This window comes from Mus pahari, chromosome 14 (genome assembly GCF_900095145.1).
Source record: "Mus pahari chromosome 14, PAHARI_EIJ_v1.1, whole genome shotgun sequence".
NCBI lineage: Eukaryota > Metazoa > Chordata > Mammalia > Rodentia > Muridae > Mus > Mus pahari.
This window is the reverse complement of record NC_034603.1, coordinates 40,404,239-40,418,884: the sequence shown is the minus strand read 5'-3', so window position 1 is coordinate 40,418,884 and position 14,646 is coordinate 40,404,239. Positions and strand designations below refer to the sequence as shown.

The 14,646-nt window shown below is 42.8% G+C and overlaps 1 protein-coding gene across 3 annotated transcripts in view; it reads right to left on the bottom strand.

Moving 5' to 3' along the window:
* Ube2g1 (ubiquitin conjugating enzyme E2 G1) overlaps positions 1–7,375 on the bottom strand; it is a 75,568-nt gene extending 68,193 nt beyond the window's left edge. For 2 of the 3 annotated variants that reach the window (XR_002381020.2, XR_003845143.1), the window contains exon 1: positions 7,001–7,364. Coding sequence is in view for 1 of the 3 variants with exons in the window: in XM_021212464.2 (XP_021068123.1) it covers positions 7,001–7,046 (46 nt within the window). In the remaining 2 variants the exon portion in view is untranslated. Of the gene's footprint in view, positions 1–7,000 lie in introns of all 3 variants that reach the window. The other variant, XM_021212464.2, reaches the window with a different exon arrangement.
* Positions 7,376–14,646: the final 7,271 nt, after the last annotated feature.

Here is a 14,646-nt window from a genome sequence, read left to right as displayed (position 1 = left end):
AAAAAAAAAAAAAAAAAAAAAAAAAACTGGTTTAGTCCTCAACATTAAGAAAGTTCACTTATGGGGGTGGGGCAAAAAAAAGGCTAATGAGATGGCTCAGCGGTTAAGAGCACCAACTGTTCTTCCAGAGGTCCCAAGTTCAACTCCCAGCAACCACATGGTGGCTAACAACCATCTATAATGGGCATCCGATGCCCGATGCCATCTTCTGCTGTGTCTGAAGACAGTAACAATAGGTCCACACATATGAAATAAATATGGCCGGAATGGGGCCAGAGCAGGGGGGAGGGGGTGTTAAAAAAAAGTTCACTTATTCACCAAAAGTTAAGGCTTTCTTCAGATCCCATATTACAATATATCAAGTAAATAATTCCTGGATGTTTCCTTAGCTAGAGCGACTTTAAATCATACAATACCTCTCCAAACCATGTTTGCTTCATTAATGTTAATTTGGTATTTTTAATAGGGGGTATAGAGATGGCTCAGCAGCTAAGTGTTTGCTGCTTTCCTATAGGGTCTGAGTTCAATTCCTAGCAGAGATGTCAGGCTTTTTATAGCTGCCTGTAACTTGAGCTCCAGAATATGTGAGGCCTCTTCTGGCCTCTTTAGGCATGAACACGTATGACATATACTTATACAGATGGACATATACACACATAAAGTCAATCTTTAAAAATTACCAGCCCTTACCAGCCCTAGTAGTTTTGTGTGTGTGTGTGTGTGTGTGTGTGTGTGTATATCAAAGCATTCAGTACAATAAACACTTGTCATATTATTTCTTTAATAATACATGATTTCTGGATATTAAAATTCCCAAGTGTAAAGCACACCTTTAACTTCAGTGCTTGAGAGGCAGAGGCAAGCAGATCTTTGTGAGTTCAAGGCCAGCTTGGTCTTGAAGCTCCATAGTGAGCTCTCAGAGAGACAGGTCTACATATAGAAAACCCGTCTCAAAGACAAACAAAAACAAACAAAATGAAACTCCCAAGTTTGGGTGGAATATAGTTCAGTTGGCAGTGTTTGTCTAACATATACAAAATCCTGAGTAGGATCCCTAGCACTGAATAAAACCAGTTATCTATAAACCTGGCAGTTAGAAAGGAAGGAAAAACGGTAAGTTTAGAACCACTTGGCTCCCCCAAAAAATATAAAAGCAAATTCCTCTAGTACTTGAATAATTGGTAGTTTATATAAATTTACTTGCAAGCTTTTCTTTAATTTCTAAACATGTAGTCTTGTTTGTTTGTTTGAGCAATGGTTGGAGATCAAACTTAGGCTCACATATCCTAGGTAAAGTGTACCACTGAACCACACTTCCCATTTCAACAATTTTTTTCATTTAATATTTAATTGTTTGTTGTTGGTTTGTTTTGTAAGGTGTATAGATGTTTATATCTTCACCACCTGCATATCTAGTGCCTGCAAAAGCCAGAAGAGGGTGTCAGATACCCAGAAAATGAAATTAGGTGGTTATAAGTCACCACGTACATGGGTACTGAGAATCAAACCCTGGTCCTCTGTAAGGGCAGCTAGCACTCTTAACTGAGCCAACTCTCTAGTCCCTCAACAATTCTTTTGTTTGTTTGTTTTGTTTTGTTTTGTTTTTTGGTTTTTTGAGACAGGGTTTCTCTGTGCAGTCCTGGCTGTCCTGGAACTTACTCTGTAGACCAGGCCGGCCTCAAACTCAGAAATCCACCTGCCTCTGCCTCCCAAGTGCTGGAATTAAAGGCGTGAGCCACCACTGCCCAGCTAACAATTCTTAATTAACATGTTCACTACTCTGAATCTTTCACAAACTAGAAAAATTATCACTTATTCTATTTTCTCTCTTTTGTGATTTCTACTGGAATTATCAGAAGGTCAATATATTCCTAAAGGACACAAAGAAGTATTAAATTCTTGGGCTGAGAGTGTGGCTCAGTAATAGGTAGAATGCTTGCACCTAGCATTCAGCTAGGTTCAATCTCTAGCACCACAAAATAAAGGAAAAAAAGTAAAGAAATCCACTGGATTCCTAGACCATATCAACAAATACAAACTAATCCTCTTTGAAGGAGGCGAGAAATCTCTATTTTTACAGTCTGACATGTACAACTTAACAACCTATTTAAGACAGGTAGCCAAGCCAGGCATGGTGGCGCATGCCTTTAATCCCAGCACTTGGGAGGGAGGCAGAGGCAGGCGGATTTCTGAGTTCGAGGCCAGCCTGGTCTACAGAGTGAGTTCCAGGACAGCCAGGGCTATACAGAGAAACCCTGTCTCAAAAAACAAAAAAAAAAAAAAAAAAAAAAGGTAGCCAAGAAATACAGGTTGTAGATTTTTAAAGTTACATTTAACATACACAAAGTTTCTACTATAAAAGCTCAAGTATTTTGTTATTGCATAAAGGGATTCTCCTATTTTAGAATGTCTATGAAATAATGAGAAAAGGAAATAGAGGAAAGAAAAAGTAAAGTGTAAAGATGTAATTCAATTGGTAGGGTACTTGCCTATCATTCAATTGTGTATTCAATACCTAGAATAACATAAAACCAGGCACTATGACACACACCTGTAATTCAAGCATTCACATGATAAAGGGTATAGTATCAGAACTTTATTAGGTCATCATTGGATACACCCTGGGCTACATCAGACCCTACCTTTCAAAATAAATACAATTTTTGGTTTTGTTTTCTCCTTTTTTTTTTTTTGTTTTTTTTTTGTTTTTTGTTTTTTTGTTTTTTTCGAGACAGGGTTTCTCTGTGCATTCCTGGCTGTCCTGGAACTCACTTTGTAGACCAGGCTGGCCTCGAACTCAGAAATCTACCTGCCTCTGCCTCCCAAGTGCTGGGATTAAAGGCATGCGCCACCACCGCCTGGCTTTTTTCTTTTTATTTTTTTATTTTGTTGTTTGTTTTGAGACAAGAAGCCAACAAACTCTGTCCTCCTCAGCCTCTCCCATAGCTGGGATTTACAGGCTTGAGCCACTACATAGCTTACTTAAGATCTTTTTTTAAGGTTTATTTTTATTTTGTGTATATGAAAGTTTTGCCTTCATGAATGTCTGTGTACATGTGTGTAGTGCCCACAGAAGCCAAAAAAGAGCATTATATCCCTTAAATCAATATTCTTAAGCCATTTCTCCAGCCCTTACCTAAGATTTATGTTATTTTATACAGTTAAGTTTTACTAAGATAAAAAAACAATACTGAGTAAGCTAATTTTGAGCATTTGAGAGTCCCTACCCCTACCACCCAAGACAGGGTCTTACTATGAAACTAAGGATTTCCTTGAACTCAGAGATTCATCTGCATCTGTCTTACAAGTGCTGGGACCAAAGGAATATACCAACACATAATGGTATTTGATTTTTAAATTCTACTTCAGGGGGACTGATAGATGACTCAACAGTTAAGAACACTGATTGCTCTTCCAGAGAACCCAGACAGATACCCAGTACCCACATGGCATCTCACATCTCACAACCATCTATAACTCCAGTTCTAACAGGTCTGGTGCCCTCTTCTAGCACCAAGCATGCACCAGACACCCTCGCGGCACACATACATACAGGCAAAATATCAATACATATAAAAAATTTTTAATAAAGTAAAATTATACTTCATTGATTGCATCAACCACAGCTCCTTGAGAGCAATTTGCCCACCTGAATACGAGAAGTTTATAAAAATAAGAAGGTCCTGACTCTAGCAACTCCATTAGCAGCAATTATTTGACTTTCAGCATTTATTTGACCTAAGTCTCTATTTTCTTTCAGGAGGATTAAATGAGATAATGTGTAAAATAACAGTGGCTGGTACGTATCAGTCTTCAGCCAAGAAGCCATTAAGTGCATCACCTCTTCAGCTGGGGTAGGGGCCTGTAATCCAGGCTAGGAAGGTAGAGATAGGCAGTCCAAGTATTCTAAGCCCACCTTACTACAAAGCAAGATAATGTCTCAATTAAAATAAAATATAAAAAATAATCTCTGTAAAGACAAGGTCCCTCAAAGAGGACTCTTGATCAGGAGGAAAAATGATTAATTTTTGTACTCTTTTTTTTTTCTTTTGAGACAGTGTCTATGTAACCCTGGCTGTCCTAGATCTATGCAGACCAGGCTGGCCTCAAATGTACTCCCAAATGCTGGGATTAAAGGCATGTGCCACCATGTCCAGCTCTGTATTCTATTTTAATCTGTGTTTTTTTTTTAATTGATCTATTGTACTGAGTGACTTTTTGGTGTTTAATGCATCACAAAACATGAGTGACTTTTTGGTGTTTAATGCATCACAAAACAAACAAAAAAACTGCCACTAAATCCGTAAAGGAGTAAGCCATAACCTAATAATATCACAGAGAAATACACAAGCTATCTGATTTCATGTGTGTGTGTAAAGTGTTCTTACTGGCTTCCCAGTAGCCACAATGGTGACACACCATAATCCAATGACTCCATCTCAGGAAACTGTGGCAATAGATATATTTTTCACTGTCACAATGAGGGGATGTACTACTGGTAGGTACAGACAGGAATGCTGTAACCTTTACTGCACAGGTATAACCCTCCACAGCGACAACTGCCCTAAATGTCATGGTACCAGAAATGAGAAATTCTGTAACTCAGAGCAACATTCTGCTCAACTACTGAAGTAACAAAGCTTCATCACAGGATAAATTCTCCTAGGTAATGAATCAAAACCTTTTATCACTGGCACACTACTAGTTCAACAAATGCAGCCACTGCTATATGTTTCTGAAACTCTAGTACTGAGAACTCTTTACCAGATTATGTTACCTACTCAGCTCAATTTAGTATTTTTAAGGCACTTATACAAGTTCATTCATTCCAAGATTACATTTTACCATTTACTATTTTCAAGTGATAAGAAAACTCATTTAAAAAATGCTAAAGTAAAAAAGAAAGTCTTTATTTTTAGGTGCTCATCCAGTCTTCTCAAATAAATTTAATATTTTCACATTTCAATCAACAAACTTTGTTCCATACATTTTGAACAAGTATCCCTAAAAAATGATTTAAACTATTATTATTTCTGTGGAAAATAAAGTAAAATAAATAAACCTAGTATGGTGGTACCGGATTCAAATTCCAGCACTCAGAGAACAAGAAGGTGGGGGGCAGGCACTTGGAAGGCAGAAGACAGATCTGTGTTAAGTTCAAGGCCAACCTGGTCTACATCAAGTTCCAGAACAATCAGGGTTATATAAGAGAAAGTCTGTGAGAGAGACAGAGACAGACAGGCAGGCATATTTCTGTGAGTTCCAGACAGCGAAGGACTCCGCAGAAAAACTGTCCCCCCCCCCCAAAAAAAGGGCGCTCACAAATGGGTCTTATTTTAACATAGTGGTATTGTTAAATTGTAAAATCTTTTGCACCTTTTAAAATGTATGTCATTTCCATTATGTAAGGTTATCCTTTTAATATTCAGTGTTTACCGTCTATTTAATAATTTGCCACATAATAAAAATTAATGCAAATAAAGTTGGTTTTATTGTTAGTTTTTGTTTTTGTTTTCTGAGACAGGGTTTCTCTACATAGCCCTTGATGTCCCAGAATCCACTACAGTAGACCAGGCAGGCTTCGATAAAGAATTCCTACGAAGACAAAAATCTTAATTCCTTCATCCAAAACAAAAGGAGAAAAAGACCGCAGAAAAGGGATGATTTTAAATAAGATGCAATAAATTATTTAACTTCTTTCGGAAATATTTCTGATGGGTATTCTAACTTTTCCATCCACTTCAAATCGCTGTCCCACCTAGAATTTTCATACTTGTCCAAACCTGCTAGCTCATGGTCTAATAATAAACCTAATTATACAATCCGTAACAGCCCCTGTCGACCTTTTCCTTAAGAAGCCATAAAGGTGATTTAGCTGACACCTCAAACTCATGGAAATCTATTTCATTCATCAACGTTCCGGCTTTCGGAGCTAAGTTGAAAGGAGAGGGGCGGCGGAGAGGGAAGGACTGGCTACAGGTTGAGGAGGGGTGAAGTCGCCCGAACCAAGTCAGGCACACGCTTGGCGTAGGACAGCAGGGCTAACAACCGGTTCATTTCTCTTTAAATCTGGCAGCACGTGGGGCGGCATTGTGAAGGCACCAACCCGCCTCCTCCCTCCCCCCCTTCCACTCCGCACACGTACGCCTCCAGCGCGCATGCTCCGCTCACACAGTCCTAGCAGAGTAGGAGCCAACCCCCTAAAAAGTCAACCTGGAAGCCGCAAACGGCCAGAGGCCGGGACAATGGGGGAGGGGGACAGAGACTCCACGGGGGAGGCACTGAGCCGCCGCCCCTGGCCGGAGCCTAAGGCGGGCCGCAGCCCCGTGGCCGCGAGCCTGCGCGAAGGAGCCCGAGCCGTGCCCACGGAGCACAAAGCCCCGGCCGGCCAGCGAGCGGCTCTCCCCAGCGCCCGCGCCCACCCTCCCCCAGACGGGCGGCGCAGCCCGAGTTCGTGCCAGGCGGAGGCAGGCGAAGCGGAGTCCCGCTCCCCGCCGAGCCCCCCGGTGCCCCGCGTCGGCACCCGGGCCAGCCCCGCCGTCGCTTTTGTTGTCTGCCCTAACTCCGCGGACCCCGCGCTGCCGGGCCAGAAGTTTGGCGCGCCTCCCCTCTCCGGCCCCCGACACGGCTCGGACTCGCAGCCGCGCGGGGACCCCGCGAGCTCCCGGGGTCCCCGAGGTCCCGCGGCCTCCGCCGCACCTGAGCCCGGGATCCGCCCCTCAGGGAGGGTCGGCCGGACCGGGACCCACGCCCCTCCCCCGCAACGCCCCAGTGCCGTGGGGGAGGGGGCAGCCGCCCTGGGCGTCCGGCCCGTCCGAGGGCGAGGCTGGGGAGCGTCCCCGCCCCCAACACCCTCCACAGCCGGGCCAGGAGTGTCGCCAGCCGGCCGCGACCCGCGGGCTCTCACCCTCGCGACCCGCCACCACCCAGCCTCCGAGCGGGCGAGAGGAGGCGAGCGGCTCGGCAGTCCGCGATCGCGGCCCGGCGCCCCGCCGCTCACCTGCCAGCTGTCTTCGCAGTAGCAGCGCCGACTGCAGCTCCGTCATCCTCCCCACCGAGAGCCCGGGCCGCCACCGGGGCTCCGACGGACTGGCGACAAGCTCTGCCGGTGCCTGGAGCTAGGTGTGTGTTGAGGAACCCGGACCGGAGCGCCGAAGCCGCGGGGAGGCCGGTCTTGGGAGACCCGAGAAGCACCTCGCCGCCTGTGCGAGTCCGCTCCGCTCGGCTTTCCTCTCTCGGCGCCTCACGCCCGGAAGGGGAGGGTACCCGGGCCGCCGCGGCGCGCACTGGGACTTCGCTCGCCCGCTTCCCTCCTCAGCCCGCCCGTCGGCCCCACCGGTGCCTTCCCCCGCCACTGCCTCACTGCGCTCAGGGCCGCTCCGCGCAAGCGCGCTGAGCCTGCCTACTTCAGAAGCAGCACGCCGGCTAGCCCGACCCCTCGGCCCTGCTGCCCCGCCTCCGGCGGCGGAACCCCGCCCACCGCGCGCAGTGGGTTCAGCCTCGCCATCTTGGGAAGGTCCACGCCCGCCCAGCTGCGGAAGCGTCGGCTGGTAGACGCCCCGCGGACGCCGTGACAAAGAGGTCGCGGAGGGTCAGGACGCTGCCTCCCGGGAGAAGCAGGAGGTCTGAGCGTGATGGGACCAGAAGGGGTAGATGTTGGCGAGGACCTAGCAGCCATCCAACACTACATCCGAGGTGTGCGAATTAGTCATTGTTACAAAGCCGAATTTAGTACTGGTGTGCACCATTTTAAGCAGCCGCAAAATAGAGTGCATGGAGATAATTCATGAAGAATACACAGAATAGTCCTTGAAATAAAATGCTATGAGTCTCATAGCAGAAAACGTTTAAATAAATAGTAGGACCGTGAGTAAAGTGCAGAGTTGTGTTTAGCACAACCTGACAAATGGTTCGGATTCAGGTGGTATTCGCCTGTAATCCCAACACTAAGGCTGAGGGTTGGGAGAAGACCCCAGGCCCCCTTCGCTGCAGGGATACCCAATCTCCGTCTGGGGATGAGAATCCATAATAGATCAGACTCCTCTAAAAAAGGCACCTACTATGTAAAGTCCCAGTGTGAAAGCCGAGATTAGGAAAAGTCAACCTTATCCAACCGTCTTGCCCATTTCCCAGTTTGTGCTTTGTGAACATTGTAGCAATAAAGAAACCAAAAAGTGTAGGGGGGGGAGTAACATTGACACTCAATTTTGTTTCTTCTTTCTTTTTTTCTTTTAAAGAGTTATTTACTTATGTATATGAGTACACTGTTGTTCTCTTCAGACACACCAAGAGAGGTCATAGGATCCTATTACTGATGCTTGCGAGCCACCACGTTGTTGCTGGGAATTGAACTCAGGACCTTTGGGAAATCAGCCAGCGTTCTTAACCGCTAAGCCATCTCTCCAGCCCCTTGTTTGTTCTTTCAATAAGTGTTTGTTCAATCCCTACTTCTCTGTACCTGAACTGTAGAAAACAAAAACTGTGCATAGGAGGAACTCAGGTCCATTTCTACCCACAAAAGCCTGAAGCTTCTGTGAGCTCCAAGTAAAGTGAACAAGAGAAGCAGACTCCTGTAGGCATGTAATAAAAATTACTGCACAAGCAGGCACAAGGCCCTGGGTTACCTCCCTAGCACTGTCCCACCAGACCGAAGAAACAAACATTGAGTGAATCTGCCATTTTGAAATACTGCCCACCTAGGGACTAAGCCAGTTTTGTGGTTGGGGCAAGGGAGGGGTTTGGTTTTTTTTTTTGTAGTTGTTTTACTTGTTTGTTTGTTTTGGTTTTTTGAGACAGAGTTTCTCTGTGTAGCCCTAGCTGTCCTGGAACCCCTCTGCAGACCAGGTTGCCTTGAACTCAATAGATCTGCCTGCCTCTGTCTGCATTGGGACTAAAACCATGCATCACCATATCCCTCTGTAGGTTTGTTTTTAAGGATTTTATTAGTTTTAATGGGTATGTGTATGAGCCTGGGTGAATTTATGTGTACCGTGTGTATGCCTGGCACCCAAAATACAGAAGAGGGCATCAAATGCCCTAGAATTAGACCTGCAGAGGATCTTATGCTACTGTACGATGGCTGGAAACCATCCTAACCATCCCATCCTCTCTGTTCTCTGAAAGAAATTCTCTTAATCCTCGGCCATTTCTCCAGCCCCTGTATTTTTGTTTGTAAATTTTCATTATGCAGCAATGAGCATTTTTGTATATGCACTTTGCTCCTGTTCACACACATTCTCAATTACCTTCTTGTCCCACATCGCTTTCCCACTGGTTCCCTTCCTCTTCCAGAAAAAAAATTCCATTCTACTTTCAGCTCCTAATTTTTATTGAAACTTAGATTCCACATGTGAGAAAGAAAACACACATTTGTCTTTGAGTCTGGCTTATTTCATTTAGCAAGATGCTGTCCAGGTCCATCCATTTTCTTTCAAGTAACTTTTTCTTTTCTAATGATTCGTTTTTAAATTATGGATAAGTGAGTATCTTTGTGGATGTATATGCACCATGAGTGTGCCCTGCCTCTGGAAGTCAGAAAAAAGATCCCTTAGGAAATGGAGGTACGGATAGTTGTGAGCGGCCTTGTAGGTTCTGTTAACCAAACTCAGGTCCTTTGCAAGAGCTACAGTGCTCTTAACTACTGAGCCATCTTCCCCCTTATTTTTAGGTTTACTTTTGGTTTGTGTATTTGTTTGTTTTGACACAAGGTCTTTCTACATATTCTTGGCTGTTTCTGCACTCACTGTGTAGACCAAACTGGCCTTAAACACATCAAGACCCACCGGCTTCTGCCTTCTGAGTGCTGGAGTTAAAAGGTGGGTGCTCTAGGTTTGTTTTTGTTTTAGACACTTTCCAACTGACTTCCACAGTGACTACACTAATTTGTGTTCTAGCAGGATAAGGGTTTCTAACCCATCCTCAGCGTTTGTCTTTTCTTTATGTAGCATGCTCCTGCATGTATGCCACAGTGCATTTGTAAAGGTCAAAGAACAACTTGGAGGAGTCAATTCTTTCTTTCCACCTCGCAGATTTCAGAGATAAACTCAAGTAGTCAGATGTAGTCCCTTACCCACTGAGCTGTCTCGCCCTACTTGTTGCTTCCTTGATTATAATAACTAGGAAAAGATGGGCTCTCAAGTTTAGCTTTGTATCTCCCTGACAGCTAAAGATATTTAAACAACTTTTCATATATTTATTGGCCATTTGTACTCCTTCTGAAATTATTTTGTCCACTTATTGATTGGATAAGTTTTCTTGGTTTTGGGTTTCTGTTGTTGTTGTTGTTGTTGTTCTCCTTCTTTTCTTCCTCCTCCTCCTCCTCTTTTTCTTCTTTGTTGTAGATTCTAGCTATTAGTTATGCGATGTAAGGACCAGAGAGATAGCTCAGCGGTTAAGAGCACTAACTGCTCTTCCAGAGGTCCTGAGCTCAATTCCCAGCGACCACATGGAGGCTCACAACCATCTGTAATGGGATCTGATGCCCTTTTCCAGTCTGTCTAAGAGAGTGACAGCATACTCATATACATAAAATAAATAAGTAAATCTTTAAAAGAAATTATGAGATGTAGATCCTGAAGTGATTTTCCGAACTCCACAGGTTGTGTCTTCCCTTGGCAGTTGTTTCCTCTGCTGTTTTAATTTCCTTCAACAGCATGTGTCAATTTATGCTCTTTCCTGGTGTGTTGGAATCCTTTCAGAAAGCCATTGCCTATCCCTGTATCTCAAAGTATTTTCAGAGTCTCAGGCCTTACATTTAGGTCTTTGAAAATATATAAATAAAGTAAATAAAAATGAAATAAAGGGCCAGGCATTCCAGCATTCAGAAGGTAAAGGCAGATGTAGCTTTGTGAGTTCCAGGTCAGCTGAGTATACAGAGGGAGTTCCGGGTTAACCAGGACTCGTGAGGCCCTCTCTCAGAAAGAAATAATGATAATGGTTTTAAAATCAAGATCTTTAATCTATTTTGAATATACTTTAGTACAGAGTGAAAGACAGAATTCTAGTTCTGTTGGTCTACCTATGGATAGCCAGTTTAACCAGCAAAACTTGTTGAAGAGCCTGTCTTCTATCTAATGTTTATTTTTGATACCTTTGTCAAAAATCAGGTAGCTATATTTAGGTGGATTGATTTCTAGGTCCTCTATTGTATCCCACTGTCTGCATTTCTATTTTTATTTATTTCATGTATATGGGTGCTTTGTTTACATGTCTATTCTTTCTCTTTTATTTTGCTAATGCACATAAGAGCCTCACTCAAAGGAAGTAATCTTCCTCAGGACTATATCCCAGTTCCTATTTTAAAGCACCCAGAAATAATGACTGAGCTAGGTGTAAAATTTTATGTTTTAGGACTGGAAAGATGGTTCAGTTAAGAGCACTGGCTGTTCTTCCAAAGGACCCACGTTTGAGTTCCAGTACTCTCATATAGGCTCACAACTTTAACTCCAGTTCCAGGGAATCAACCCAACACCCTCTTCTCGTCTCTTTGGGCACAAGGCACACATGATATACATACAGACATTATATATATATACATATATATATAGGCAAAATACTCATACACATAACAATTTTACTTTTTTTTTTTTTTGGCTTTTCAAGACAGCATTTCTTTGTGTAACTCTGGCTATTCTGGAACTCACTATGTCGGCTGGCCTTGAACTTAAGAGATCCACCTGCCTCTGCCTCCTGAGTGTCAGGATTAGAGGAATATGTTACCACCTTCTGGCAATAAATAATTTTTAGAAGTCAATATTTATTGAGAATAAGAAAATCAATACAAGGAACAGTAGGCTTGAAGAATAGATCCCTTTCTTTGAGAATTCTCTAAACTCATCAGAAATGCCTGCTGCAATTGTCTCCTCTCACTGACAACAAGTTTTACCTACAGAGGCAAGAGATCCTAGAAAATCTACTAGTTTTTCAGAAGTTTATTTCAGACATCACTCCTCCTCAATTGAGTTTGGTGTTTGAGTCCTGTGATGCCAGCACGTAGGAGGTAGAGGCAGGAGGATCAGTAGTAGTCCACAGTTATCCTCAGTAGCATACAAAGTGAGTTTGAGGCCAGACTGGACTATCTGAAAGCCTATCTCAAAAAAATTAAAAAATAAAATTCTTCCTGGACTAAAATATTCCCTTTAAAATATCTTTTGTTTGCCAAGGCAGAGCTGGAAAGATGACTCAATGGTTAAGAACTCTTCCTGCTTTTGCAGAGAACCCAAGTTTCATTCCCATTACCCGAATGGCAGTTCAGAATTGTAGCTCCAATTCCTTTGGCTCTGACTTCTGCTGATTCCTATGCCAGGCAAGCAAATGTACACATATATACAGGCAAGCAAAACACTCGTGTACATAAATAAATCTTTTTTTTTTTTTTTTTGAGACAGAGTTGCTCTCTGTAGCCTAGGCTGTCCTTGAACTCAAGAGATCCACCTGCCTCTGCCTCCCAAGTGTTGGAATTAAAAGTATGTGCCGCCACCATCTGGCTAAGAAATCTTTCCTTAGGGCTACACAGAGAAATCCTGTCTCAAAACAAAACAAAACAAAAACTTTTTAAAATTTAAGTATTTTGCTAGCCAGACGATCATGACGCACATTTTTAATCCCAGCTCTTGGAAGGTAGAAGCAGGTGGATCTCTGTAAGTTGGAAGCTAGTCTGGCCTACAGAACAAGTCCCAGGACAGCCAGGGCTACACACAGAAACCCTCTCTCCAAAAAAAAAAAAAAAAAAAAGCAAAACAAACAAACAAAAAAGGATCTTTTATTCTTTCTTTTTTTCTTCGTTTTTAATGCAACATTGAGGATTTAACCCAGGATTTCCTGTCTGCTAGACAAGTGTTCTAACAATTGAGCTATATTCCCAACCCTATTTTACATTTTACTGAAGCAGCACATAGCCATAGTTCATAATCAAACAAGGTCTGATGGCTCATAGTGAAATAGAAAAGTGCTGTGTTGTAGCCCATTCCCATTCCTAAGTCCTTTCCATAAGCAGCCCTTTTCCAACCCCATGGATATATCTCTTGTGGTAATTACCTCATTTCTCCAGAGCATATGCCTGACTGCCATTGAAATGCTCACTGGGCCAAGGGGTTGTGCCACCAAGTCTGATGACCTGAGTTTGATCCTTGGCACCTATATGGTATAAAGAGAGAACCAATATTTGCAAGTTGTTCTCTGACCAACACCTGTATTCACATCTCCCTCCCACATACAGATAGATAGATCAATAGATAGAGAGAGATAGATAGAACATAATCCTATGATGATTTTCTTATGTATCCATTTTAGACCTTATATGTTTATTTTTGCTGCGAAGAGCAGTGATTTAAGTGTCTTCTATCACCTTCCACCCTTTATTTCCCTAAATTCAATTATGATATTTAATTATTTCATTAAATTGTTTCTATACTATTTTGACTTTATAAATGTGGAGTAGGAGAGCCAAATTCTGTAATGTACTGTAATTACATTTATTCCTTATATGAATTTGTCTTTGGCTTAGGGTTTCTAATTACATTTTTTCCTGCAGTACCTTAAGTATAATTGATCTCTTTTACTTCCCTACTCTGCCCAGAGTACTGCTTGATCCTATTAAGCCACCTTTTTCTTGGAAACCTTCCTCCTGGAACCCATATATTATCTCTAGTCTGGGCTGATTGATAGGGCCATGCTTACTACATGGTCAGGTCCTAGGATTTCCTTTGGCTGCTTCTCCCTTACTGAGACTATTACATCCTAGATAAAAAGTTTAAATCTTTTCGTTATGCCTTTATTATTCTGGAGCATGTTGGCATATAAATTCTGATGAGAGTATACAGGCAAATTTTAAGTATTTAAGTGTGGAAATGTTTTTGTTATTTGGTTATTTGGTTGTGATATAATTTGAACCCCGGGCCTTACATATGATAGGCTAACTCAAGACTATACCTGAGTTCCTGTTTTTAAACACCCAGAATTATGTATAAGAGGTTAAGTTTAGAGCTGGAGAGATGGCTCAGAAGTTAAAAACACTAGCTGTTCTTCCAAAGGACCCAAGTTCAAGTCCCAACCCACATGAAGGGTGACAATTGTCTGTAACTCCAGTTCTAAGGGATCTGACACCTTCTTCTGATCTCCAAGAGCACCAGGCAAAAACAGGGTACACAGACACATAAAGAGCAAACATCCATATATATAAAATGTAAATAAATATTAAAATTTTGAAAATAAGGCAGGTGTAATAGCACACACCTTTTAATCAAGCATTTGGAAGGCAGAAGCAGACAAACTGTTGAGTTTTGAAACTAGACTAGTTTACATAGTCCCAGGACAGCCAGAGCTACATAGTGAGACCCTGTCTTGAAAGAACCAAAAAACAAACAAACAAATAAACATACATGTATACATACATACATGCATACATACATGTTTAAAATAAAATAGTTGGAACTGGTGAGATGGTTCAGTGATTAAAAGCACCGACTGCTTTTCCTGAGGTCATGAGTTCAAATCCCAGCAACCACATGGTGCCTCACAATCCTCTGTAATGAGAAACAAATAAAAAAACCCATGGGCGGGGCTGGTGAGATGGCTCAGTGGGTAAGGGCACCCGACTGCTCTTCCAAAGGTCCGGAGTTCAAATCCCAGCAACCACATGGTGGCTCA